The sequence below is a fragment of the Rhinolophus ferrumequinum genome, chromosome 11 (genome assembly GCF_004115265.2).
Source record: "Rhinolophus ferrumequinum isolate MPI-CBG mRhiFer1 chromosome 11, mRhiFer1_v1.p, whole genome shotgun sequence".
In the NCBI taxonomy this organism is placed as follows: domain Eukaryota; kingdom Metazoa; phylum Chordata; class Mammalia; order Chiroptera; family Rhinolophidae; genus Rhinolophus; species Rhinolophus ferrumequinum.
Window position 1 is genome coordinate 30,889,624 of NC_046294.1, and position 27,651 is coordinate 30,917,274.

General features: G+C 35.3%; 1 protein-coding gene across 3 annotated transcripts in view; it reads right to left on the reverse strand.

Moving 5' to 3' along the window:
- LUZP2 (leucine zipper protein 2) overlaps positions 1 to 27,651 on the reverse strand; it is a 428,283-nt gene that overhangs the window by 196,916 nt on the left and 203,716 nt on the right. For all 3 annotated transcript variants that reach the window (XM_033120638.1, XM_033120637.1, XM_033120636.1), the window contains exons 4-5: positions 22,399 to 22,480; positions 14,110 to 14,172 (exon numbers count right to left, since the gene is read on the reverse strand). In XM_033120638.1, the coding sequence (XP_032976529.1) occupies positions 14,110 to 14,172; positions 22,399 to 22,473 (138 nt within the window). In that variant the 5' untranslated portion in view covers positions 22,474 to 22,480. The remainder of the gene's footprint in view (positions 1 to 14,109; positions 14,173 to 22,398; positions 22,481 to 27,651) is intronic.

Genomic DNA, 27,651 nt, shown 5'->3' on the forward strand with positions numbered 1-27,651 from the left:
TGCTTCTCAGGTATATTCAAGTTTCAGCAGCATGGAGGAAGACACCTAGGTTTCAAAAATGCTTGGGGTAGGGAAGAGATTATAAATCAATGTGCAATGCTAAATTCAAAAGGGGTGTCATACATCGTTTTAGAGGAAGGAGTGTTCTTCATGCATTTTAAGTTCCTATGAAATAGAAACTCATTTGCAATTTTCTGATATATATTTTAGGTGATTAATATGCACCACGATGTGTTAAAGGGTCTATTTCTTAGAGAAAATGGAAAATGGTAATAGAAATGGAAGTTACTCATCCCTATGGCTATAAAAATTCTTGGAACACAGGTCTCAGTGACGGATGGAGAACTATGCTGTATCTAACTAATGTTGCCTTCTGCAACTTTCAAACATAAGGTGCCAAAGGACCCAATATTTTGGGATATAGCCAAGTAGGGTAATTTCTATTTACCGTTTTTCCCCGAAAATGAGACCTAGCTGGATAATCTTTTGGAATAAAAATTAACATAAGATCCGGTTTTATTTTTCTATAAGACTGGGTATGATATAATATAATATAATGCCGGGTATTATATAATAGAATATCAGGTATAATATGATAATATAATATAATACAATACAATATAATATAATACCAGGTCTTATATTAATTTTTGCTCCAAAAAAACGCATTAGAGATGATTGTTTGGCTAGGTTTTATTTTCGGGGAAACACGGTATTTCAACAATGATACAATTTTTATTTTAGTGAAGAGTACAAAAAGTTTCTCTGCACTAATGTTTCACTGGTATGATTTTAACTATACCAATGTGAATAAACCAGTCACAGGAAGGAGGAGGAGGAAAGAAGGTGCAAAAGATAAGATGTTTTAGTTGATTGGTAAAATTACACTTAAAAGAGGTAGAAAGTTTTTCAAACTTCAACTAGGTTTAATGCAAAAATGATAAAAGACTGAACTTAGTAACTTGAATACACAGTATAAGTTTTAGTTAAGAGCAGAAAGTATTAGCTCTTGTGTCAGACAGCCTGGTTTCAACCCTTAGCTGCGTGATCGACTGTGTAACTTTTACCTATCCCTCAATTCCTTCATTTAAAAATTGTGAATGATAATGCTAACAGAGATTTTTGGCAAGGTCTAGCTCACATGTTAGTTTGGGTCTTTACTAGAGTTTATTAAAAAATAACTTAAAAAAAATTAAAGACTGTATATAGACAATGTCACATGAGAAAGGTTTTCCAAAAAACAGAACCACAGATCATGACTGAATCAATTCTGTGCCTCTGAGGTCATTGCATTAAACAAACACACAAAACAAAACAAATGAAAGCAATTGCTTAAATTGAATGGGATAATGCATGTAAAGCTAGTCACATGGTAATATGCAGCCTGGAACAGGCTGGTAGTATACACAGAATAAATACTAGTAAAATGTTAGCTGTCGTCATCATCAGCATCATTGTCATTGTTGTATATCCCAATGCTAGCAAATTTCCCACTCAATGTATTTTGTGTGGAGTAAATAAGTAAAATGCTTGGTCCCTGGTATATGTTATATTACTATTATATCATTTTATAATGTGTTTTGGGAAGTCTTTCCACACAAGACTAAGATTTGCAACAAAGCTTGGAAAACCTTATTGATCTGATTTCATCCCTGCTTAGCACAATGCCCAGGACCCAGGACCCAGGACCTCAGAACCTTAATGCTTTAAGATGAAACAGATGAGTATTTTACCATCATTTATAAACTGTGTCACACGGACAAACGGAATTCTTCCTAGAATTTCAGGTTTGTTTCAAAATTAATAGTAGGAAATAGAATCTGTTATGATATAATGCATTTAAGTAATTATTGCTAAAGATAACCTGGATACTTGCCCATCCAATCCCTACTGCATTCATTTCCTGAGGCTACTGTAAAAATTTCCGACAAATTGGCAGGCTTGAAATAAGAGAAAGTCATTGTCTAACTATTCTGGAGCCAAAAGTTAGAAGTCACCTGACTGAAATCATGGTGTCAGCCTCTTCCAGTCTCCCATGGCTGTAGGCATTCAGTGATTTTGTGGCCGCATCTTTCCTATCTTCAAAACAAGCAAATTCGAATATCTCTTTACTTTGTCTTCACTCTGCCTTCTCCTCTATGTGTGTGTCAAATAAGGGCACTTGTGATTGCATTTAGGGTCCACCAGGATAATTCAGGATATTCACACCATCTCAAAATCCTTAACTGAATCACATGTGCAAAGACCCTTTTTGCCTGTAGGTAACACATGCAGGTTCCAGGGATTAGGGCCTGCTGTCTTTGGGCCATTTTTTAGCCTAGTACATGTATTTTCCATATAAGAAATGATTAACGAATATAGCAAAGCAAAGAAATGCATTGTTGTGAACAGCCACATGTTAATAGGTAACATTTAATGGAAGCAATGAAGAAGAACATGATAGTTGTTCTCAGAGCTATTATCTCATTTGACCCTTGTAACAACTGTGGGGGCGGATAGTGGCATTTCTGCTTAAACAATGAGAACATTTAAGTATCACAAGTAGTAAGTGTCAAAAATATGATGTGAAGCTGGTATATTTTTTTCTTGTCTCTACATTTGAACTCTGCCAACTTCGTTACTCCCCATGACACCTACTTTTGTCCTTCTAAGCATTTTCTACATGTCCCAGGGTGAAAAAGTATAACGTTGCCTAAGTAATTGTTTCAAAATGTTTCAAACATTTATGAATTTGTATACTCACTAGAAATAAACGTGCTTTTAAATCAACTTTCTTTAAAATGAACATTTTACCACCATAAATATAGGATGAATGATGAAATCTTTAAAAATAGCATTGACTGATGACCTGCTAACTAGATGCACGTTACACTTCTTTATGACATGTACTAGAAAACAGTCTACTTTCATTTTTAATATGTTTAAACACTCCTAAAATATTCGGAAAAGCTCTAAGTAAATCCAAACACAATTTACCGTCATTTAGGGATTTGTTTGAGGTACTAATGGCTGTCCACTTGGAATTTATTCTGAGTTTAGTATTCAGATATCATTAACTCGCAGCTTATGGGGTATTGTTTCTACAAACTATAAATATATAAACTTTGAATCTGAAGCTGCAATTTAAGGAATCATGGAGATTCACTTCATCCAAACCCTTTATTTACCTATGACACTAATAAAAATGGTGACTTATTCAAAGTGACAAAGTAAGTAAGTTTTAGATGCTGGTAAAGACTCCATTGTCTTAATGATCAGCCCAAGTCAAGGTTCTTTCCTCATTCTTTCTTTCTATCTTCCTCCCTCCCTTCCTTTTTTTCTCTTTTCTTGTTTTCCTTTTGTTTCCTTCTTTCATGCTTTTGTTCTGTCTTTCAATGCAGCATGTCAGTAACCAAAAGTACAGCACCCTGCCTTCCAGCGCCATATTAAAAGACTTGGGATAGCACGTTTAAGCAGTGTCTGATCAATATGAAGTTTTCTGATTCTCTATGACTTTCAAAGTCATTGCAAGTTTGATTTAAAGAATACTTGTCATAATTTGGAGACTCTCACTGTTATGAATATGAACAGTTGCCTATCCCATGCAATTTATAAAAATATAATTTATATAAGCAACATTTATTATTCACTCAGCAAATATTTATCAAGTTCTTATATGTTCCACAGTAGATACAGAGGCTATAATGCTGAAAAAAATAATGATCCTGTTATATCTTTAAAAAAGAAATGTGCATGTAGTTAATAATACTGTACTATATGTTTAAAAAAATGTTAATACAGTAGATTACATGTTGTGTGCCAGTGTGTGAGTGTTTTAATTGATTATTTTTTAGAGCAGTTTTAATTTCACAGCAAAATTGAGAGGAAGATACAGAGATTTCTCATTACCCCGCCCGCAGTCATATATATATATAGCCTGCCCCGTTAACAAAGTCTTCCACCAGAGTGGTATATTTGTTTCAAATGAACCTACATTAACATATCATTATCACCCTAAGTCCATAGTTTACATTAGGGTTCACTTTTGGTATTGTACATTCTAAGAGTTTGAATAAATGTCCTCCAATACAGTGTTACACAGAGTAGTTTCATCGCTTAAAAATCTGTGTTTCACCTATTCATCTCTCCCTCTCCGCTAACTCTTGACCACCACTGATCTTTATTACTGTTTCCATAGCTGTATCTTTTCTAGAATGCCATATAGTTGGAATCATGCAGTATGGAGCCTTATAAAATCCGCTCGTTGTATTCAGTAATATGCACTTATATTTCCTCTATGTCTTTTCGTGACTTGATAGCTCATTTCCTTTTAGCGCTGAATAATATTCCATTGCCTGGGTTTTCAGTGTATTTATCCATTTACCTACTGAAGGAACGTGGCTTCAAGGTTTTGGAAATTATGAACAAAGCTGTTATAAACATCTGTGTGTAGGGTTTTTTTTTTTGTGGACATAAGTTTTCAACTCTTTTGAATAAATACCAATGAGAATGATTGCTGGATTGTATGGTAAGAGTATGTTTAATTTTGTAAGAATTTTGCCAAACTGTCTTCCAAAGTGCATTTTGTATTCCTACCACATATTATGTTTTTTTTAACCAAATTAAAAAAAAAAAAAAGAACAGTGAGAGAGTGTAAATGGACAATTAATGAATTATGTAATACAATTTCAAGAAGTGTTAACTGCTATAAAGAAAAAAAAGCAAGGCGGAGAGTCAGGTTTTTCTGTTACTCATGGATTTTAGAATAAGACAACAAACTGTCTTAAATTGGGGCTTGATGCTTTTGTACTTTAGTATAGATCAAAAATGTTTGCTGTTTTGCCCTTGAAATGATTATCTATTTTGGATACACTATGACTTTCTGGAATGAAACTACATAAAGAAGAACTGAAAAAAATAGTCATTTACCATACCAATTTTCCAAGGAATAAGCTCTATAAAATTATTATTTAAGTATTCAATCTACTAGGGGAATAAAAAACCTAATATCAGCGAGTTAAAAAGTACAAATTAAGGTGATTTGTTTGTTTGTTTGTTTGTTTGTTTTTTACTTTCATAAGTTTTCATAGACAAAGAGCTTCCCCATTTAATAATTCTGAAAATAAAACTAATACAAAACACTCAAACTTGTGTCTTATGGATTTCCATTATGGACTAAATGACATGCTATGTGTGTATTTATTTTTGTGTTATTCATCTATTATTTGGATTTGTTTCTTCTCCTGTCTATTATGAAAGCAGCAGTCATTCCATCCTCTCCAACTTGCTTAAATGGATTCCTCTCTCACCACCATGAATTTCCTTTACTTACACCTCTAACTGGTCTTAGCTCTTTCACTCTCCCATATCCAGTCTACGTTCTTGAGTGAAAGCTAATTAAGGTGTAAACGTTTCATGGAAGGGATGGAACTCCTTTCAAGTTGGAACGTGAAGAATGGTTAAGCACTTTTACTAATGTTGGATCACTGGTGCACAAAGAAGCGGGGGAATGAATTGTAAGAGGGGCTGGGAAGCAAATGCAACAGAATAATGCATCTCTGACAATTGAAAACAAAGCAGTTCTCCAATTTCCTTCCAGGCACAGAGATGGATATAAACATTTACCTAATGTTATATGACTGCAGCTTGCTTATTGCCATTTTTGTAGAGAACTTGAATATAGCAAGTAAATATAAAATGAGAACAGTGAAGATCCTTGATATGTTTGGAATGGGGTTGAATATATACAAGAGAGCATTGCTAACAAAGATATGATGATGTAAATGCACCATGTGTGACTTTGGACCTGCAGTGATTAAAGAATTATTTACACGCTCTGGTCTGAGGGATAGTAAGAAAATTGAGTGAGGACGACGGGAAAATAGAAGCATTTGATGATTTTCTGGATACATTTTATTTTATCAGTCTAATATCTAATCACTCTTTTGCAAAGAAACTGTCTTTCCCGTGGCAAATCCAAGTGTGTTTTGAGTAGGTTTGATCCTATGTAACTAAAGGGTAGAAATGTGACTCAGAGGTGGCCAAAGTTTCCCATTCCCCTAGCATTGGTGATTGGCTCAGGCATGCAAACAATTTAGGGTTTTTCTGCTAGTGCAATTTGAAAAGCCTGTCTCATTTGCATATTTTTACTAAGTTGGTAGGATGTGAAGCAGATGGTGCTTGGTCTTCTTGTCGGCCATGCAGACATACACTGTGAGAGATGGAATAATACTTTCTACAAGATAGATAGAGTCCTGTTTTACCTAGTACCAACTTTTATGTAAGTGAAATATGGAGATTTTGTGTATGTGTCTGTTTAGAACGATTTTCTAAGCAAATATTTATTGTACATAGCTTTGCTTATTGATGTCCTAATTGTACCTCAGAAACCCATGACAATAATGATGATCATGATAGTTTCCATTTGCTAAGAGATACATGTCTAAATATGCTAAATGTCTTACATGCATTCTTTTTTCATTTAGCAAATTAACAATATTCTGAGATACCTAAAACAATTTGTAAAATAATGTTTACAAAAGAAATGAAATAAGAAATCAAATCTTTCCCTGTCCTTGCAGCATGGCACAGAACACTAGCTACGTCTATCAGACAACAGAAACAGTGGCTCGATGCAGCCAGGGGCACAAGTCACACCATTTAAACGGAGAATCATTCCTAAAATTGTGTGTACGATGTTGGCATCTAGCCAACATTCTGGAGCAGGGAATTACAACTCGGCGGAATTAATTGATTGCAACAGTAAATAAAACGAAATTTAACGTAGACTCTAATTTCCCATAAAACAGCAGTCCTGGCTTGCTTCGGAAGTGCCGAGTAAAAATTCTGTGTCCTTGAAAACTAGAAAGTTCACTGATGTAGTTGTATCTGATAGTGGAAATTTTCAGATTTATTTTTCTGTGTTTTATGCGTTAGCTGTATCAATCAGATTGCCTGCCACAATGCCTTCTTATAACACATACTTAGAGCATTGATATGGGGACTAAAAGCATATTGTTTGCAAGTAAGCTAAACTGAAATTGGATTCAGCTACAATTAAAATGAACTGCTTTCTTCACAACAATAAACAACTAAAAATATTTTCACTTACAAGGGAACTTTAGAAGTATCAACCTTTTTTATATCTGCTTCCTTGATCATGGTCATCAATGCTAATCCTTTCATTCCTTTCAAAAGCCATCCCTTTAATGAAGCATTCAGCGACCACCACACCTGTGTAGGTTTTGTTCTCATCGGTCCCCTTACAATATTTCATTGTAAAATGCTTATTTCAATATGTCTTTATTGTAGTTATTTGTGTAATTTTTGAAATTCTTATTGTATCATTGTATATCATATGGAAAACTATTACCTATTATATAAAAAATTAAATTCAGTTCTTTACATTCTTTATGGTCAGAGGTTGTTCTGTATAATTAAAATTGAATATTTATATCCCTCAGAAATCTAACACAACGTGGGACAATCTTGGCAATTAAGTCATGTATGTATTCTAGAAATGCATCTATACATAAATAAATCTTATATATACATCTAAATAAATAATACTAGAGTACGTCTATAGACAGACACATAATATAACATTCCTTCCTTGACTGTTTAAAAAACAATCTAAGCTGTTTACTTGGACTATACAAAATGCCATAGATGATGGATTGGTTTGATTCGTATCATGCCAAAATTCATGTCCACCTGGAATCTCAGAATGTGGCTTTATTTGGAAATAGGGTCTTTGCTCATGTAAGTTAAAACCAGGTTACACTGGATTAGGGTCGACCCTAAATTCAATAACTGGTATCTGTATAAGACAAGGAGAGAACACACACAGAGACACATAGAGAAAGTCACATGAAGATGGAAGCAGAGATTCTTGACAAGCCAAAGAATGTCGAAGATTGCTAGGACCCACTAGAAACTAGGAAGATGCAAGGAAGGATTGATTATTCCCTAGAATCGTCAGAGGAAGCATGGCCCTGCTGACACTAATTTTCATCTTCTAGCCTTCAGAACTTAGAAAGCAAATTTCTGTTGTTTTAAGCCATCCAGTCTGTGGTACTTTATCACAGTAGCCCTAGGACCTAATACAGATGGGTTGCAGTAAATTTTAAATACTGGATACACAACCAGAATATCCAGTTGACCAAAATTTCTCAGAAATAATCACTAAAAAGGCAAATCATCAGAAATAAAGTGAAAAGATAGTAATGGAATTATTTGAAAACATGTACGGCATGCCTGGACTCAGTATATATTTGACTCTAACTCTTACACCTATTCATCTGCAGGCAGGCATGAGAATCCATTTTCAGAATGATGACCCAGAAGCACTCTATTACATTATGAAATATCCCATCATCTTCACTTGAGTGTGTTTATTGATGCAAGATGGAATAGTTTATTTTAGAGATTTATAGTCACAGGAGTTGAACCAAAATGGGCTTTCTTCTTAAAATGTACTAGCTTTCTCTAGATTGGTGGTTATTAACCTTTGTTTGTTTGTTTGTTTGAGTCATGGACTCCCTTACAATCTAGACCCTTTCCTTTGAAAAAAATGCACATATGCACCAATACTTTTTACTGTTATAACTTCAGGATGATCACAGATTCCCTGATATCAATTTTTCTTTCTTGCAGGATCTCTAAGCATCCCTATTGTAGAGAATAGCACATTAGGGAAACCAGCTTTGATCCCCAAGTTTGCAGATAGTTAATAATGCTTATTCAATTCATCTAACTCACTGGTGGTACAGCATTTATTCTCGCTGTACATAGAGTCATGGCCCTGTGTTTTTCCTTTGTGAAAACAAAATGTGAATTATAATATTATAGGAAAGGTAGGATTCTAACACCAAAGAGTCTATATCTAGGTGAGGAAATAATTCAGACAAAAGCAAAGTTAAAGTCACATGATACAAACAAGTAAGATTCCAGGTATACAGATGAGATATTGTAACATACATACATGCACAACTGAACGCTCTATCAGTGGTACTTACAGCACGTTTCTTAACGACTCAAAATCCCATCATTGATGGCCTACCATATACTGAAGCTGATCACCATGGGCTCTAACCATGTATTAAGAAAAGTTGTTAATACACAGGATACCGAATTTTGGAAAATTGTTTCTACAATGTGATTGTTTTTTTAGTGTTAAAACCATATTTCCAAGAAAAAAAAATTAAAGCAAGCAAATTAAAAATTAAACAAACAAACCTCCTTTGTTTCTAAAGTTCCATTGCAGCTCTAGGGCAGACATGACTTAGGCTTCGCTAATCAGACATGATCCCTACAATATGGAGATACATAAACCAGTGATATGAGGAAATAGGCTAGGTATCCTCCATTGGCTGATGCACAGGGTATAGGACTGTGGGCTACCAGAGCCTGCAGTGATGAGGGTATCAAGTTGGCTTGCAGCTTACTAATTTGGGCAGGGGAAGCTCTGCCTTAAGACAGCCAGCTCTGGAGGTGTTTATCGAGTTGTTCCTAAAAGTCAGCCTACAAGCTGTATATCCGGCTGTCCTAACAATTTTGTGACATCCCTATATGGCTAAATAAATCATTTTCTTCTTTTCAGAGGGTTCTTTTTGCCACAACTGAGAACAGTAATGGGTACACTGCCCCTAAAAACTCGTGTTCTATCCCTCGCATGCCTGGATATGTGTCAATGACTATTTGAACTATTTGGAAATTCACAGATTGGACAGTGACTTGACCTATGGCAAGATTTTTCTCCCAGGTACTTATAATAACAGCAATAAAATAAAACATAAAAAAGAACAACAAGTATATGATCCATGAGAAAAATACATGAGCAAAAAAATTGAGAGACAAGAAAGAAAAATTGAGAGACAAGAAAGAGAAAAATTGAGCCATGAAATAGTGAGAGGGAAAGCCTGCCACTGAGAGAGAGTAGCTTTGACAAATTTCTGATTCCCCTCACTGGCCGGAGGAAGGCCCACTTTTTATGGCTCCTGACTGTATTATTTTTTTAGCATGATTTCTTATTTTATCCTTGCCTTGAATGGGTCTCAGGAAAAGAATCCATCATAAGAATCTATACTAAAACAAACCGTCATAGAAGAGAGTAGAAAGGCAGGGCGCATATCTTCCCCAACTTGCCCTTCCTTCCTTCCTTCCTTTCTTTCTTCCTTCTTTCCTTCTTTCCTTCCTTTCTTCCTTCCTTCTTTCCTTCCTCTCACCCTTCCTTCCTTCCTTTTTCCTTTCTCCCTTCCCTTTTATCTCTATCTGCTCACTAATTTAATATAAACTATTTCCATACTACTCTAAATCAAGTGTAGCCAACTATTCATTCCTTTATAAAGTCCTGAACATTATCAAATTAACACATCTCATTAAGGAGTTTCAACTAATCAAAGATGCTTATCACAATACCTAATTTGTCTAGTATTTCGATACCTATACTTTATCTTATTCATCACTTGATATTTTCTTAAATCTTGGACCAATACAGACAAAGATTTTCCTCCCTAGAGGAAAAGGATAAAATTTAAAAAAAAAAAATGGAAATGGCAATGAAGAGAGGGTGTTTTGAAAGCGCAAAGTCAAAGAGAATTCTAAGCTTTGAGAATTCTAATCCCTGAGATTGAGTATATTACATAATGACACAATTAACATATATATGGAAGTCAGAGAAGAGAGGTTGATTTGTTTGTTTTATTTTCTGGAGCAAAATTTTATATTTGTTGTGACCACACACTTTCCAAACACAAAATAAGCAAATGAATGTACAATGATGGATTACATAAGAGACATCAGAACTAGAGACAGGTTAGGAAGTTGCTAGATAACCAGAGATATATCTACTATTAAGCAATTTTTGCATTGTGAGAAACCTCAGATTCTGCAAATCTGTGCACTAAAAATACAGAGTGTATGGAGAAAATGTGATTGGGAAAGGTAATAGTAAAACTAATAAAAATACAACTACAATTTAATATTTTACAGCATTTATCCCAAGAATCACTGTCAATCCTTTTTAGCCTTACACTTAGGATTAAGTGTTTTTTCCTTTGAGATGTAGATTTTAAAGGGAAATGACTTTTAATAAGGTATAATATCATCAAAATTAAAATCTGATGATATCTTTCACTAATCTCTAGTTTTAATGCAGGGAAAATAGATTCTTCTATACTAATAGCTTGGCCAGACATCTTGGTGCAATGAAAACTTTTTTTTTTAAATGTTTGAAGGCACTAAACTATCAGCACAAGCACTAAAGCACAATATACCCTTCTATATATTTTATTTTGTTTTGTGTTGATAAACAGTTCTCTAAAATTTGACCAGGCTTTCCCCTGGTTGCTTCAAACCCTAATATGCTGGGAGAAATTACATATAAACCAAAAGCCATTTTAAAAATTTTACTGACATCATTCCATCAGTTACTTGTCAATATGGTGATTTGGTACAAAAAAAAAAAAATACACACGATGGTGGAATATATTTAACTTGAATGTTCCATGAAAGAGAATACAGACAGAAAAGGAGGGGTCAAAACCTGAAACTTGGAGACCGCCTAAATCTCAGTGAAGCTTCTGTGAGTAAAAACAGTTCAGTCCAAGACACAGGGTCAATAAAAGTGACGCCCATGTGATGATGGAGTGAGATGCAGATAGATGAAATAAAGGAGCTGGAAATGCTCTGATTAACTCACAGCTCACACGCCAGTCACACTATTTTCTTTGTATAAGAACTTTTCCTCTTTCCTCCTTGCTTTATGCTCTGTTTCCTCCATTGTTGTTACCTAGTAATGATTTTAGATTTGGATGGGTTCTGCCTCACAATTGTTGAGTCATGAGCCTGTCTCAGGTGTGCCTGCCTAGGTAGAAAACTCAAAATGCTTTCTGCCCTACACAGTATTTCCTTGAAAAAACAAAAAAAAAGTATGAATATTTTCCCCCCTTCAAGGGACGTCTTAAATCTTAACAACTAAATCCCTAGATGTTAATGTAAAAGTGTCTTTCAGTAGTTGCTCTCACATATGGAAAAAAGTGCTGATCATTCTTTAATAACTTTTCAAAAGCCCCTTCTTCTATTGGGACTTCCTCCAATACCCTCACTCAGAAGTATTCAGGGGACTCAAGCTCCTCCCATAAATCTCTTTATACCTGTATGGGCTCCCTCATCTTTTGCATTTTGTTTAATCAATTTTGCCTGTTCTTTTTTTCATTCCTGAACTAAAAATCTCCCAAGCCTTGTTGCAAATCTTAGTCTTGTGTGGGAAATCTTCCAGGCAGTGTCCATGTAATTTTACTGTACAGAATTATGAGTCAATTATATTGTTCAAACTCTACATATTAATCTTTTGTCAAAATAACAAGCCTAAAAATTCAAGTAATTAATACAAAAACATCAAATTAAAAGCTGGTGATACATGTTCACCATTCAGTTGATGATATAGGTTCATCATTAGTTTCTTCTTTTAAGAAATCAAAAACTTCCTGGTTATCAATTTTCATCTTGCAAATTTTTAATATGATAAAAGTGAATAGTAGTCAATTTAATTACAAAACTCACCTTTAGCAGATAATGTTTTTTGCAGAATTGTATTGCTTTTCGAATTATTCTAGCTTACACTCTTAGAAAATTAATACTACACTATAAAATATCCCCCAGAAGCAAAATATTTTGCTTGTCCTGATATGTACTTGTTATGAATAAATTATAGTTTGATTTTGAAAATGCTTTCTTCCTAAGTGAATGCTAGATTTTTAAAAATTATCTAAGATTAAAAGTTAACTGATGAGACTTACATAGAGATTTAAATTAACCCATAATCCTATCAATATCATAAAACTGGCTTCACGCTGTTATTTGTATGTGTGTATATATATGTGTGTACATGCAAACGTACTTTGTTTCCTATTTTAATACTGCCTTTAATATTGTTTTGAATGTTCCCCTTGTCTTAAATGATCTGTGGAAAGTTTCTGACTTGATTAATATATAACCTTTTCACTGAGCTCTCACTAAACCCCAGTGGAAAAGAAATTATCCTGGACATCAACTATTCCGGTAATTCAGATCTGCTGGCATTTTCCACTATAAACAGGAAATCCAAAAATATTTATGCCTTAAGGAAAACATTACCAAGTCCACCCCATCATACTTTCTTAAGACTCAGAAGAAAAAATCATTAGAAAGAAATGAAAATACAATAGAATCATCAGGAAGCCATTTAAAATTTTCTTGCTTATGCCCATATATTCTTTTCACATCTGATAAACGATATCAATGCCATATTCAGAGCACTGATGCCGAGTGTTGGTATCAAGTCATTTGTAAAGTCTATAGTTTAACCTTCACATCAGGGGGAACAATTTAGGAATAATATAGCTTATCCATTTTTAAGTAATAAAAATGAAAAGAAAGAAGGGAGAAAAGAAGGAAGGAAAGAGAAACTGGTAAAAGTTAAAGTGATAGATTTGGATTCAAAATAAACTATAACTAGTGGGATCGATCAAGGAAGATGTATCATGAATTACTCACGATTTAATAGTCCTAAATAACTAATTCCATTCAAGAAAAAAGAAAATAAAGAGGTGGAAATAAAAACGTGATAGAGAAATTTCAAAAAAAAAATAATAAAGTACTGGTACAACAAGATAGACAAACACTCAAAAGGGAAAAAACTGTATAGTATTTTATAGGGTCCTTATATTTTAAAGGTTATACTGAAAGTGGTTACAGATTATTTTGTTCAAGTCTTATTACTCTAGGATTACCTCACATACATTTTTCATTTAGATTGGTTCTTCCTAGCATAAAGTCAATTTCTAGCTAGCTTTCTTTTTTAGTGCCTGTGCTGTCATTTGGCAGACAAATTCATAAAATGAAAATATTTTTTTTTATTATTTCCCAAGCAAAATTAGAAAGGAAAATAAACTGGAGATGTATGAACCAATAACATTATCAAAGTAGGGATTATCTACTCTTTGAAGTTCTTAACTTTACAGTTCTTCTTCATCATTATATAATGAAGGCCAAATTTGCATGTGATTAATACTCCAAAGCTTGTGGCAAATCAATATGTGTTTATGTATTTTTTTTATTTATATAAAATGTTCTTGAAATATGGCTTACCTCATTCTGAAGATCTCGGATCATTTTGCTCTTTCTTTCCACTTCAGTCTTCAAAAAATTAATCTGAAAATGAGTAGAAAATTATGTAGATACATTTCAAATTCATTTTTGTGCCTTTTATAAATTTATTCCCAAACTCTTTTGAGGTATAATATAATGATTACTTTTTTATCAACAAATACTGAAAAAGAACAAAAGGATTAAAATTTTTATTAAACAAGCTTTCATTGCCCAGTTCATACATGTCTACTGGTTACATAAAAATATTCTTTTCTCATGTAATAAATAACTCATTTTTTAAATTGAGAAATCATGCACGTTATGGCTATGATTCTCTTATCTGTTTAAACCTCAATTTAAAAAATGTGATTCTCAAAAACAAACAAACAAACAAACAAACATAAACTAGATTCTAGAGTTGGACTTAGGAATCTCTATTCCTAAAACACTCTCCAGGTAATTTCGACCTATGGTCAGGTTTGAAAGCAATTACACAGTGATAAGCATGACCTCAAAATCATGGGACATTATAAATACTGCACCAAAGAAACCATGATATTTCCTCTTGAGTGTGATATTGTCAGGATCTGTAAACTTAGGCCAGATATTCAAACTGTATTTGCATAAACATAGCACCATTATCTGTCTGAGTACTTTGAAAAAAGTCAATATACCACCACAGCTACAATTTGGGATTTCATACTCAAGAGTTCACTATGATAAAAACTAACTGTATGAAACTTTTAATTTCTTCAACTTTCAATATTTGGTAGTCACATTTTAAAATGTAAAAGGACACAGGTGAAACTAATTTTACTAACATATTTTATTTAATGTATTCAAAATATTATCAATTTGACATAAAATAGACTATTAATGACATAATTGATGTTATTCTTTTGCAAAAAGTCTTTAAAAACCACTGTGTCTTTTACACTTACAGCACATCTCGGTTTGGACTAGCCATTTTTTAATGCTCAATAGTCTCACATATCTATTAGTTACGTATTGGACAACATAGTCCTAGAGGACCCCTGCAACGATACAAAATATGCTGGCGATGTGATTATCTCAGAGATGTTCATACTTACGGATCATGATGATAAATTTGCTAATATACTATTGAATTTGTATACATGAGGTCTGTCAGTAAAGTTTGCGAACTTGTTGCAATGATGTTGCTAACCTTTTCTGCTATCAGAGCGATTACTCATTATGAATTTGTACAAGCTGGACAAACACTTAACCAAGTTTACTATTTGAAAGTGCTACAAAGGCTGTGTGAAAAAGTTAGGTGACCTGAACTTTTCAGCAACAATTCATGGCTCTTGCAGCATGACAATGCAGCAGCTCACAAGGCGCTGTCTATGAGGGAGTTTTTAGCCAGTAAACCGATAACTGTATTGGAACACCATCCCTACTCGCTTGATCTGGTCCCCACTCACTTCTTTTTTTTTACCTGAAGATAAAATTTACCTGAAGCAGAATTTATAGATGCCCTTCAGCCTGCCATCTCCTGCATCCTACTGCTGCCCTGTGCCCCCGCCCACAGCAACAGCTCCTGCTCAACACAGTCCCGCATTCCTGTGAATCACCTGTCTACCCAGGAGTTACTCATGATTTCTTTTTCCTTTTATTTTTTTCCCCTTGTTTTTGTCTATTCTTCAGTGCATATTTACCCCTAATTTCTATAGTTTCTCTAGGGTTGATTTGGGGGACGGAGTTAGCAATGTCATCAGTTTATTGTCTGGAGAATAATTCACCAAATATGTATTTAATAAGTGCTTCTCATGATGATGATGGGTGAAAAAAAAGATGGTTTATGCTAAGATGTTTAGTTCTTAGTAAGAGGCTAATAAGTATTGAAAGAAAGACATTTTGATATTTTGATGACATTCAGGGCATCAAGTGTAATACGACAGCTCTGATGGCCATTACAGAAAAAGAATTCCAAAATTGCTTTGAAGGGTGGGCTAGCTGTTGGCATCAGTGCATAGCTTCCTAAGGGGAGTACTTCGAAGGTGGCCATAGTGATATTCAGCAATGAGGTATTTAGCACTTTTTCTAGGATGAGTTCACGAACTCAATTGTCAGATCTCATATACTTAATATTTCCAACTAGCTTTTTTTATGGTTTCTTGTTTTTTCTGTGCATTGTCAATACCTCCCTTATCTCCTAGGGTGTATTTCAGATGTATAGCATAAATTCTTAGTTCATGAATTTCAATAATTCTGTTTCAGAGTGCACATGTGGTCTAATGTGTGTTTTTATTTTTCTTTTTCATAGCTCCATATCTCATATCTCATACATCACGTTATTTTAGCTTCTTAGCTTATTTTCTCTTTGGGTTATTAGCTACTCTAGGTGGTAATGTGTATAAGAAAAGGGCCAAAAAAAAAAAAAAAAAAAGAGGCAGCTGTCTTCATGAGAAAAGGAAAGATCTTGGGCAGAGAACCTCAGAACCACAGCACCAAAGTGGGGGGAGTGGTAAGAACACCACCACTTCTGATCCCTTCAGCTTCCTCCTTCAGCGGAGCTACAGGCAGCACTGATGTCACCATGACCACATAGATACCTGAGTTGTTGCTACTGACTTCCAGGATGAAGGACAGGGAGGCGATGCTCCGAAGGAAGAGTGGTGAGACGCAGGACAGCAGAATTTATAGATGCCCTTCAGCCTGCCATCTCCTGCATCCTACTGCTGCCCTGTGCCCCCGCCCACAGCAACAGCTCCTGCTCAACACAGTCCCGCATTCCTGTGAATCACCTGTCTACCCAGGAGTTACTCATGATTTCTTTTTCCTTTTATTTTTTTTCCCCTTGTTTTTGTCTATTCTTCAGTGCATATTTACCCCTAATTTCTATAGTTTCGCTAGGGTTGATTTGGGGGAGGGAGTTAGCAATGTCATCAGTTTATTGTCTGGAGAATAATTCACGAAATATGTATTTAATAAGTGCTTCTCATGATGATGATGGGTGAAAAAAAAGATGGTTTATGCTAAGATGTTTAGTTCTTAGTAAGAGGCTAATAAGTATTTGTAAATGGGTGTATAAGCAATAAGCCTCGGATAAAATCATATTATCAAACCCGGCCATTCTACATACATTTTGAATATAAAAATGTAGGAAGTCAAGGCCACCATTAAATAAATAGATTAGAGTAAAAATTACAAGAGCATATCAAACATAAGAAGGATACTTATATGTGTGTATGTGCATATGTATTGACTGTCATTAAAATACATTTCTATAATACACTATTCTAGTAGGTGTAGAAGACAGGTAGGGAAAAAAGAAAGTTGAAGGATAATTTTATCTCCTACTCATAAAAATCTTGCAAAACATCTGAATATACAATTTATTTAAGGAGTTCTGTAGGAAAGTGACTCTCAAGTAAACCCATTTGATTGTTTGGGTGTGCTTATTTTTTGAATACATTATTATAAGCTACTAACATGTAAACTATTTGAAGACCAATGTTAATGATGACTGCGTTCCTGTTTTTTTAACATCAGTTTTATGTGTGTGTGTGTTTGTGTGTTATGAGATAAACTATTGTCAAACAATCTTGCTTTTAACAGCTGATTTATAAAACTGCATCTACTTTCCTTTTTTTCTCCTAGAGGAATGCAAAAAGAGACAATCATGGTCAAATGATACAGTAACAACAGGTATGCATGTGTTACTGTAATCGCATATGGGAGGATCCCACATGCAAGGGCCCTAAGTCTGTGGAAGTCAGGAAGGGAGCTCAAGAGATGAGTGGTCTGTTCTGTGGAGTGTTTCAGAAATTTCTCATTAAATTGTCCAATATTTGGTGAAAGAATGGGCATTCATCCGTATAAGAAAAGATGACTAGTCTATTTATCAGTTCTGATATACCTTTCCCTGGAGTATGAATAAAAGATCTAGAGTGTTGTTATCATAGATGATATAAAGTTTTTATCAGCCTCGGTTCCAAAATGTCACAGTGGATAATTCTCTAAAGGGAACTGCAACCACATAAGGAGAAGCTCCCATGGGAGAAAAAGGGTTCTGACTTTAAAGCTGTCTGAAATGTACTGTCTATCTTTCATCTCTTCTTATATCTTCTCATGGCAAAGACAAAAGACCAAGACAGTCCCTTCTCATTTACATGTCAGGCCAACTCCAGTAAAACTTCCTTTTCAGTTTTTTGTTTGGACTTTTTTTTGTACCATGAACTGCCGCTACAATAATATATACCTTTTCTAATGTTGTCATTAGATGGTTGAATGGATGTATACATTTGTTAACCTCAAGAGAGGAGTGAGGTACACTTCCTGGTATTACTTCACATCACCTAGTTATACCAAGATACTCATTTCTAATTGAAGGATTACACATTATGTACCAATTTTTCTTTTTTAATATTTTAATATTCTTAAAAAGTATAATGACAAAAGAGAATCCTGAGCTGAAATATATTCTGATTTTCTCCCCTCTATCTCCGTCTCTTTTTCTGTCTTTCTACAGACACACAGACACACACACAGTCACACACACCAATATACCCATATATGTACATATATCTCTTTATATATCTATATAAACCTATCTGGTTTTAAAATTATTTTTAAATGGCAACACTAGTAAATGTAAAGAAGAAAAGTCAGTCTGCAGTTAAGAAAATGCAAGCCAATAGTAAAAAGGTCACCTCAATACTAGTTACTATAATAATAACAGTGAGAATGAAGCCATGTTTAACCTTGATCACTAATAGGTAAAATGTCTGATTTCCACAAAGAAAGGGTTTCTAATTTCCTGGCAACTCCAGGTCACTCTCAAACAATTTAAAGTCAGCTTTCAAAAGCAGTTATTGGCAACTCATTGCATAACAAAATTATTTTGAAGAGCAATATAAATAGAATTAAGGACAAATATTCTCCTAAATTATGGACAATGAGATATAATAATATATTATTTTAATCTTCCTTTTATCAGGTACTAATTCTTTTCTCATTCCTGATAATTATTACTTTGTCATTGATAGATATCAAAGGGCTTAAATGGTTATAAAGATGAACCAGTAATAGTGATGACGATGATGATAACTATGAATATTGTGATTTATAAGAAAAAAAAAATATATATATATATATTTATCCTTAGTTCCTGGATCTCAGCTCCTAAAGCCCTTGGAATCTCCTAAGTACTTTTCTACCGCACCTAAGGATGGGAGTGGGTTGCCAACCATGTGATTATAGGATTGGAACTTTTAGTCACATTCCCCTGACCTGTGGGGAACGGAGAGGGGCTGGAGGTTGAATTAATTGTCAATGGCCAATAATTTAATCAATCGTGCCTAAGGAATAAAGCCTCTGTGAAATCCCAAAGGAAGGGGTTCAGACAGCTCAGGACTGGTGAACACCTGCAGACTCAGGGAGAGGGATGAACTTGAGATCACGGAAGTTCCATGCCCTTTCCCGTACTTGCCCTATGCATCTCTTCCATTCTGCTGTTACTGATTTATGTCCTTTTATAGTAAACAGGTAATCTAGTAAGTAAAATGCTTTCCTGAGTTCTGTGAGCCAATCTAGCAAATTAATTGAAGGAGATGTTTATTAGAACCTCCAATCTGTAGCTGGTAGGTCAGAAGCACAGGTAACAACCTGGGCTTGTGACTGGCATCGAAGTTGGGGGTGGGGGACAGTCTTGTAAGACTTTGATACAATTTCGAAGTCGTTTAAATTGATTATATACTCTGTTCAACACTTTGCATGCATTAGCTCATATAATCACCAAATAAACTGTTACCTAAGTAGCACTGACATGCTTTTTACAATAAGAGAGTCTCAGAGATACAAAATAACTTTCTTATTATATTCACTCAGCTAAGAAGCAGTGGAGATGAAATTGAAAAAAAACAAGGAGAGTGGGAAGAAAAATAATATTAGCTTAATGTTTACTATATATTATATGCTAGATATGATTTTAGCGAAAGTGTATATGTTATTTTAATTTGAATCATCATCAAAATTCTGCAAATAAGGAAACCTGCAGAAGTTAAAGAGCTTGCTCAACTTCACAGAGCTAGTAGATGGCCCACTGGGAATTTAAAACCAGAAGAACCTTATTCCGGAGTCCATACTAGGTTATGAATCCACTTAGGGAGTTTTTGATTTAGCAGAGTATTTTGGGATGGGAAAGGGAAACCCTCCCTCAAGATTCGATGTTAAGCCTTAAGAAAGGCACAGCAAGCATGCTGAGATGAGGACGAGGGCCACTCGTCCAGTGGGGCCTCCTTCCTCCATGATATTTCCCATACTGAGATGCTCTCAATTTAGCCGTGCTCTTTCAAAAGTTACAGCATTTTTCTTTTTGGATCTCCGACACAGTTTGTATAACCTATTGGAATTATCACGGGTTCATGCTTTGGCTCCTCCAACTATTAGGTGCATACACACAAGCGAAAAACTTAACCTTCTGTGAGTTATTCATTTTCAGTAAAAAAAAACAAAGTGTGTAATTTATTGTGAGGCTCTGAGATAACAGTCTGGGTGACCACATTTTGCTCTAACTGTCATCATTTGTGACCAGGCTATGAAGAAATCCAGGTTACGTGGAATCGGACAAGACAGAAATAGGAGCACCTAGTAGTCTGGATCCGGTGCTGAGGACAGAGATCGGCACGCTGATGCTGAACGTGTGTCTGTGCTTTTGTGTAACATTGGGTGTCCAGAGAGCCAGACATCGGGATACATTGCAGGTGAGGAGTGAGTGTTGCCATGGCACAGCAGAGAGGAACCAACACGCTTGTCCTCATAAGAGGACAGCACAGGTAATAATAAATCCATTCACAAGAAACAATTCTGTGCCTAGGAACATCCGCAATCATTATTAGAAATACTGTCTGCAGGAAGCAGGTGTCCCAGACGACACGGCTGAGTTTCAGAAGCAAAACTCCACACCCTCATCCAGGTTATCAAGGAAGCCTTGCAAATGAAAGGCAGGCTGACAGTTCTTAGAGGGGTTGGGATCCCAGGTTGTTGATCTTGATGGTGACTGTATTGATCGTGTTTCTAGCTCTTGCAAACTCTATGCTTTAACATCTATCCTACACATATATGTGTGGACAAGCATTGCTATGGACAACCCAATACTATGCTTGAGTCATCCTACCTTAACCTCCTGCCTTCCCTGTTGCTGCACCCTCCCCAACCACCCCGCCAAATGGGTCCTCCTTCTGGTGTTATGTTTTTCAAATACAGACTTAAAAACACAGAGCCCGCAGCCCCAGCCACCCCTTGTTTCATGTTCTTCTACTCCAGGCCACTGTGTGCCTGCCCTATTCACCCTGGGGCCAGGTATCAGACACCTAGGGGTGGTCTCTATGCCCCAGAGCCGACTGAAATCATTTAAACTGACCAACCTTAAGACTCCTGACCCTGCCTCACCCACTCCTTCCCATAGAAACCACAGGAAAGGCTCATGTCCACAGTTCCTCTGCCAGCCTCTGCCTCATGGCCAGCCCAGGGCTTCTTGTGTGGTCTTTGTCACACAGCATGCTACTCCTCTTGAGAACTGTGACAAATAAAATATCGTTTCCATAGCAGTTTCCTGATCTGTTAGACTTACCATACCTCAATTTTCTATCAATATACTGTAATTTAGAACAGTTTCGGGTTCTAGAAACAAAGTAAAAGGTCCAATCCCCATGTGGTACAAAAGGTGCGTCTGGAGAATAAGGTACAAATCTAATTTTCAGCATTGCTATCAAGATCACCATCCCTGCAGCCTACGGTGAGGATTAGTGATAAAAACTGAAACGTGGGAATCAAGAGAACATCGTTTGAAAGAGAAAAATCTGGAGAGAATTTTGATTCTTAAACTTTGTGGTGCATCAGAATCACCTGTGGAGGTGACTGAGGAGGCAGTCGGTGTGACCTCACAGGTTCCTGTGTAGTGAATGCATCGTGTGGATTAGGAATCTGTGCAGCTTAATTTAGTTCAAGGTCACATACACCCCACAACTCAAGAGTCATGCATGTGAGGCCTGACACTAAATACTCTTGCCACACTCTTGCCCTCATCTTTTTATCCTGAAATGAAGGTTGGGAATTAGAAGACCCTTCAGAATCAAACATAACAAAAACATTTTTTGGGGAATGAATGCTTATGATCTTGGTAACTGCAGTTTCTTCATTGTATTTTCATTTTTATTTTTTACAGATGTGTTTGTTCCGTGGTGATTTTTGAAGACAAAAATATAATAAATAACATAACTTCCCAGCCCCAAAGCGACAAACGCAAAAAAGAAATACACTTACAGTAGCCTGTTGTTTTTCTGCTTTCTCAGATGTCTCTTTAAGTTGATTTTGCAGGGCCTCCTGGAGAGACTTCATTTGTTCTCTAGTAGAAAATAGAGAGCAAAAGGGAGACATAATATAATTGTGTTATTTCCTATGGACATGATGAAAGAAGGTTTTGTTGTCTATGTACATTTGGGAAACAGATAAGTAGAATTGAATAGAGACACAGTTAAGCATACTGGGTGTATGTCAGGATTCTGGTAATAAACGGTTTTCTCTCCCATGCAAGTACTAAAAGCAAGCTGTATTTAAAGGAAATTGCCTTGCTATTGTGTCTTATGAGAATCCCATGGTGTGAATCATCTGTGAGCTGCATAATGTGTCAAATCAAATCAGTGGAATAATTAGAGTTGAAAAGCTAATTTTAGTGACAGCATGCGAGGGTGTGAACATGCTGGCTAGGAAAAAGTTACCCATAGACTGCTGATAGGATAAAATTACCGTTCCCTTCGGATGCTCCTAATTGATTAATTCAAAAGCATTGTGTTTTAGACATCCTTCATAAAGCCTGAGACGTTTTAAGAAGAGAAAGGAAACTTATTTCTGCCTTGAGGGCAGAAATACCCCCATTTATTAGGGGTAATAAAAGAAATACTCATCTGCTCATATATACACATTTTATCTCAAGCTCACAAATACACATGGACCCTGTCCACTTGTTAAAAATACAAATATTTCCATAAATATGTATTGTTTTCAAGGGTTTTGAATTTACTCATTTATGACAAATCATATCATCTTCCTGAAACTTAGTGTTATCACCTAAGCCATCATATCAAAAAGTCCAGATATCAGATAAAAGTTAGTGCAGCAGTGAGTGTGTGCACATGTGTGTTAATTCTGGCCAGAGGAATGAACTCCTTCAAAGTAACAGCAACCACTAAACAGAAACTTCTCTAGTCTTATCAGTACCCACACTATTTTAAAATTCCCAATTTAGTGCCAAAAGACTACCTCTAGAACCACAATATAGAGACTAGGGAATAGGATAGCACTCTCTCAGACTGATTGTTTTAATCTATAAAATGGGCACAATGATAGCACTACCTCATAGGTTTGTAGTGATGTTTCAATGACATAATGCAAGCAAAATGCTTAGCATCATGCCTAGAAAATAATCACTTAATAAATATGAGATTGTAGTCACAATCACCAGCACCACTCTAGGTCCTTAAGTTCATTTCTTTGACCCACCACATCCTGCATAAACACAAAGTGTTCTTTCATCCAATGGAAGCTACTGAAACCCCCAGATTTTGTACTCTAGAAACTCTTAGGTCCCAATTTCCATTTCAGGAATATCAGTGAGAGTCCGTATGATTGCTGAAATCAATTTGGACTTTGCCAAATCAAAATACAATACAATTGAAAGTTATAAAGTAATTACAGCCTCTTTGGATGTTAGATGATTTATGCTTGCTTGGGTGAAGTGTATAACATGCTTTTGCTCAAACTCTAAAGAAGTTATTATAACACCTCTCTTCACAGAGAGAGAGGAAAGGAAAAAGGATCTACATGCTATCCCTAATCCTCAACTTTTCAACGAGTACTGAACAAAAACACAATTCAAGAATTAGATTGCCAACTGATAAAAAAATCATATAGTAAAATGTTATAATAATTATCATTTAATATTATTTTTGGATTTTAAATGTTTATTTTTTAAATGATGATACATCCATATTTTAATTAAATTATAAAGTATTATAAATCTTATAAAAATGAGCACATGTGTATATTAAAAAATTCCCACCTACTGACATCTGTAGGTAATGTAGGGAGAAAGACAAAAATAAACTGTAAAAGCTGTTAACAAAAACTGAGGAAGGTAGAGAATTCTGCACATCTTCACTGTATAAGAAAAGCTACGAGACAGGATGGTAAAGTGGGCCCTTTGAATCTTCCAAATCTCTCCATCTCCTTTTCTGCATGTGGCCCCAAATTTCTGCCTCACAAACTTGCTAAGTTATACTCCTATGAGAGATGAATCTTGTCTTGCTTATGTAATACCCCCCTCCATCAACTACAATTTGTCCAAACTACATCTAGCTTCTCTAGGGCCCTGTTTGGTACTGAACTGAGCTTAATTCTAAAGAACAGATGGTTCCAGTGACACCTGTGACAGGTTGTTCAGCTGTTAAGTACATTTTAGCATGAAGCATCATGGTTACAGGGATTTTAAAGGGCAGCTGTTTCACACATCTTCCATCCCAAATTATAAACATGAAAACACACACACACACCCAAATCACTCTACTGGAAGGCATTGTTTTTTTTTCCAAGTGGTTTCAGGCTTGTACTACAATAACTACCTAGAGAACTTACCACTACCCCAATCATTCTTTTCATATTTAGAGAATGTTATATTGTAAAATCTCTCAGTATACAGAGCCCCAAATTGCCTTCCAGTATTCTGACCACCAACCACCATATAGAACAAATGTTTTATTACCTTTTTCTCAAGATAGTCTTCCAGGCACTTCTATCCCCCAGAGTCGCAATGATGTGGTTATACTCTCTCACTCCTCCCATAGTAAGTTTAAAACTCCATCAACCTGCAAATTTCTCTATGAATACTATCTAGGCTGTCTTAATACTCCTGACAATGTAACACTCAAAAGTCAACACAGTGTGCTCGCGTGCTCTCTCTCTCGCATACACATACGAAAACATACACACACACACACACACACACACACACACACACACACACACACACACACTCCTTTTTCTGTCTCTCTTGGCAGAAAGGCATTCTCTGCTCTCTCCACATGATTGCCATGGACACTTACTATCCTCTGAGCTTACTTACTTATAGTCTAGTCCCAACTACACAGAAAGACTGGTTAGTTGCCTCTTGGTTATAATTCCAAGAGGAAAATTCTAATAGACGTATGTAGTGTTGTTTCAGTGGCCTTCCCTGAGCCAATTAACTGTGGCCAGTGATATCAGAGTCACAGAAAAGCAGGACTTCTAGGGACCACTTCTCCAGATAAGGGCCAAGTGGCAAGGCTCCTAGAGGACCAGGACTTATTGAGAACTGGGTGTATTAGCCCAGTAGCATCTACAATATAGCACACTCTTTCAGACTCAAACAATATTCCTAAATTTACAATCAGTTATTATTGTTTCTTTTTGTATTCTAAGGTCATATTTTTCTCTTTTACTCTTTATTGATATCTCTTATTTTGGAAATGAAAAACACAGCCATCTTTACATTCAGATAACTATGATTTTTATAATCTCTAAGAAAATGACAAAAACTAATACACAAAATGTCATGTCCTTTTGAGAAATTACCTGATATTAGAATTTACCTATTGAGTTTTACATTCTGAATTTGTGTATATCATTCAAGCTGTGCATTTTAAACAAGGTTTCTAATTTTGGATAAAACTTTGAAATCACAATACCAAACTATCTGTTCCATTTAATCCTTTGATTGAAAGACTTTGTCCATCCTCTGATCGTCTGTATATGTAATAAATGTGTAGATGATGATTAAGAAATTCTTAATAAATCTAACCATGTATTTTCCTGGTTTGCCTGGGTATTTTCTGTGTCATGCAGAAACAGCCAAAGATAATCCATGACAATACAAGGAAACTAAAGGAATGGTCTTTTAGTTAATATCATGCTAAGCCCGGCTCCTTATGTGTGTCTCTCCTGCAATGAGGAAAGGCAGGCATTGTTACTCTTTCACTCCATGGGATCCCCCACCCTCTATTGTAAGCCATCTTTACACCACCTGGTCTATATCTTTCTTTTTACCCTGAACAATGTTTGCAGAATAATAGCCCTAAAATTTATACCATTCTCCTATGGAGTTACCTAAAATAGGTTCCTTCCAATCTTTAAAAGTTTTTCTCTCCCGTCCCAGTTTATGTATACTGCTTTATTTTCTGATCTTCCCTGACTCACTCAGTCTTCTTTGGTCACTGCAACCTTCTTAGTAGTGTTGCACATGCATCGTGCAGAGGTCACTTCTCCTTTTGGTATTTTTGTTTATTATTCTCTCCCATCACGGGATGTTCTATAAAAAGTAATCATTTTCAGTGTTTCATGGTCTATTTTGATGAGTTATTTCTGTTGAAAATGCTGATTATAATTCTTTGACACTAACTCAATGAACCGCAAATAGCTGTGTAATATTGAGCACAGGTGCTTTAAGAGGTGACTAACTTCAAATCAATAAAACAATTAAAAAGTATATATTTTTGGAAACATGCTCAGACAAGTACTTCACTTTTTAATGTGGTAAAAGAGTTTTATATATATATATATATATATATATATATATATATATATATATACACATATGACTTAAACCCACTAAATTATTTTTCAATAATAACAATTAGCAGGTTTTTTCGTTTGCTTTTTTTCTGGAAGAAAATATTCCTAACATATATAGTTATTTTACTGGCATTGCTTTGTCTAGTTTTGTTGCCTTTCCAAGAGTAGACTTGAGGCATCAAATGCCATTCTATGTAAAATGTGAAGGGTGATACCTTTTTAAAGAGACTGCATAAAATTTTTAAAAAATGAATAATTACATTTCTGCAAGTATATGTGTATATTCATATAGGCTACACCAACACTACAGTTTCTTGGATGGAAATACCACAATGTGAGAACAATATTTCACAGAAGCTCTTTTTAATACTGGGTTGGAAAAGAATTTTATGTTCAAGAAATAATAATTTCATTTTAATAATAAAAACAGTTAATATAGGACACTGGCTTAGATATTTTTAACATGCCATCAACTCAATCCAAGTATATGCCAATGAGAGGTTTCTTAGTCAAGAGGCAAGGTCAGCGGAAAAGATGCAAAATGGTGAGAAAGGACGTGTGTGTAAATTTTTTAACAACTTCTCACTTTGTGGTAAGTAAACTAATGTGAAAGGGTATGGCAATTAGGTAAGACACAGCATAGCAAATTCCAATTAATACAACTCTCAGCAATTTATTTAAGTACTTTGAGGAACAATTTCCTATCTGTTAAGTGGGGATAACAATATCTGTTTTATAAGGGAATTGCAAGGGTGGAACAAGAAAATATACTGTGTTTCCCTGAAATTAAGACCTAGCCATACCATCAACTCTAACACGTCATTTGGAGCAAAAATTAATATAAGACCCAGTCTTATTTTACTATAATATAAGACCGGGTCTTTATAACATAATATAACATAACATAACATAACA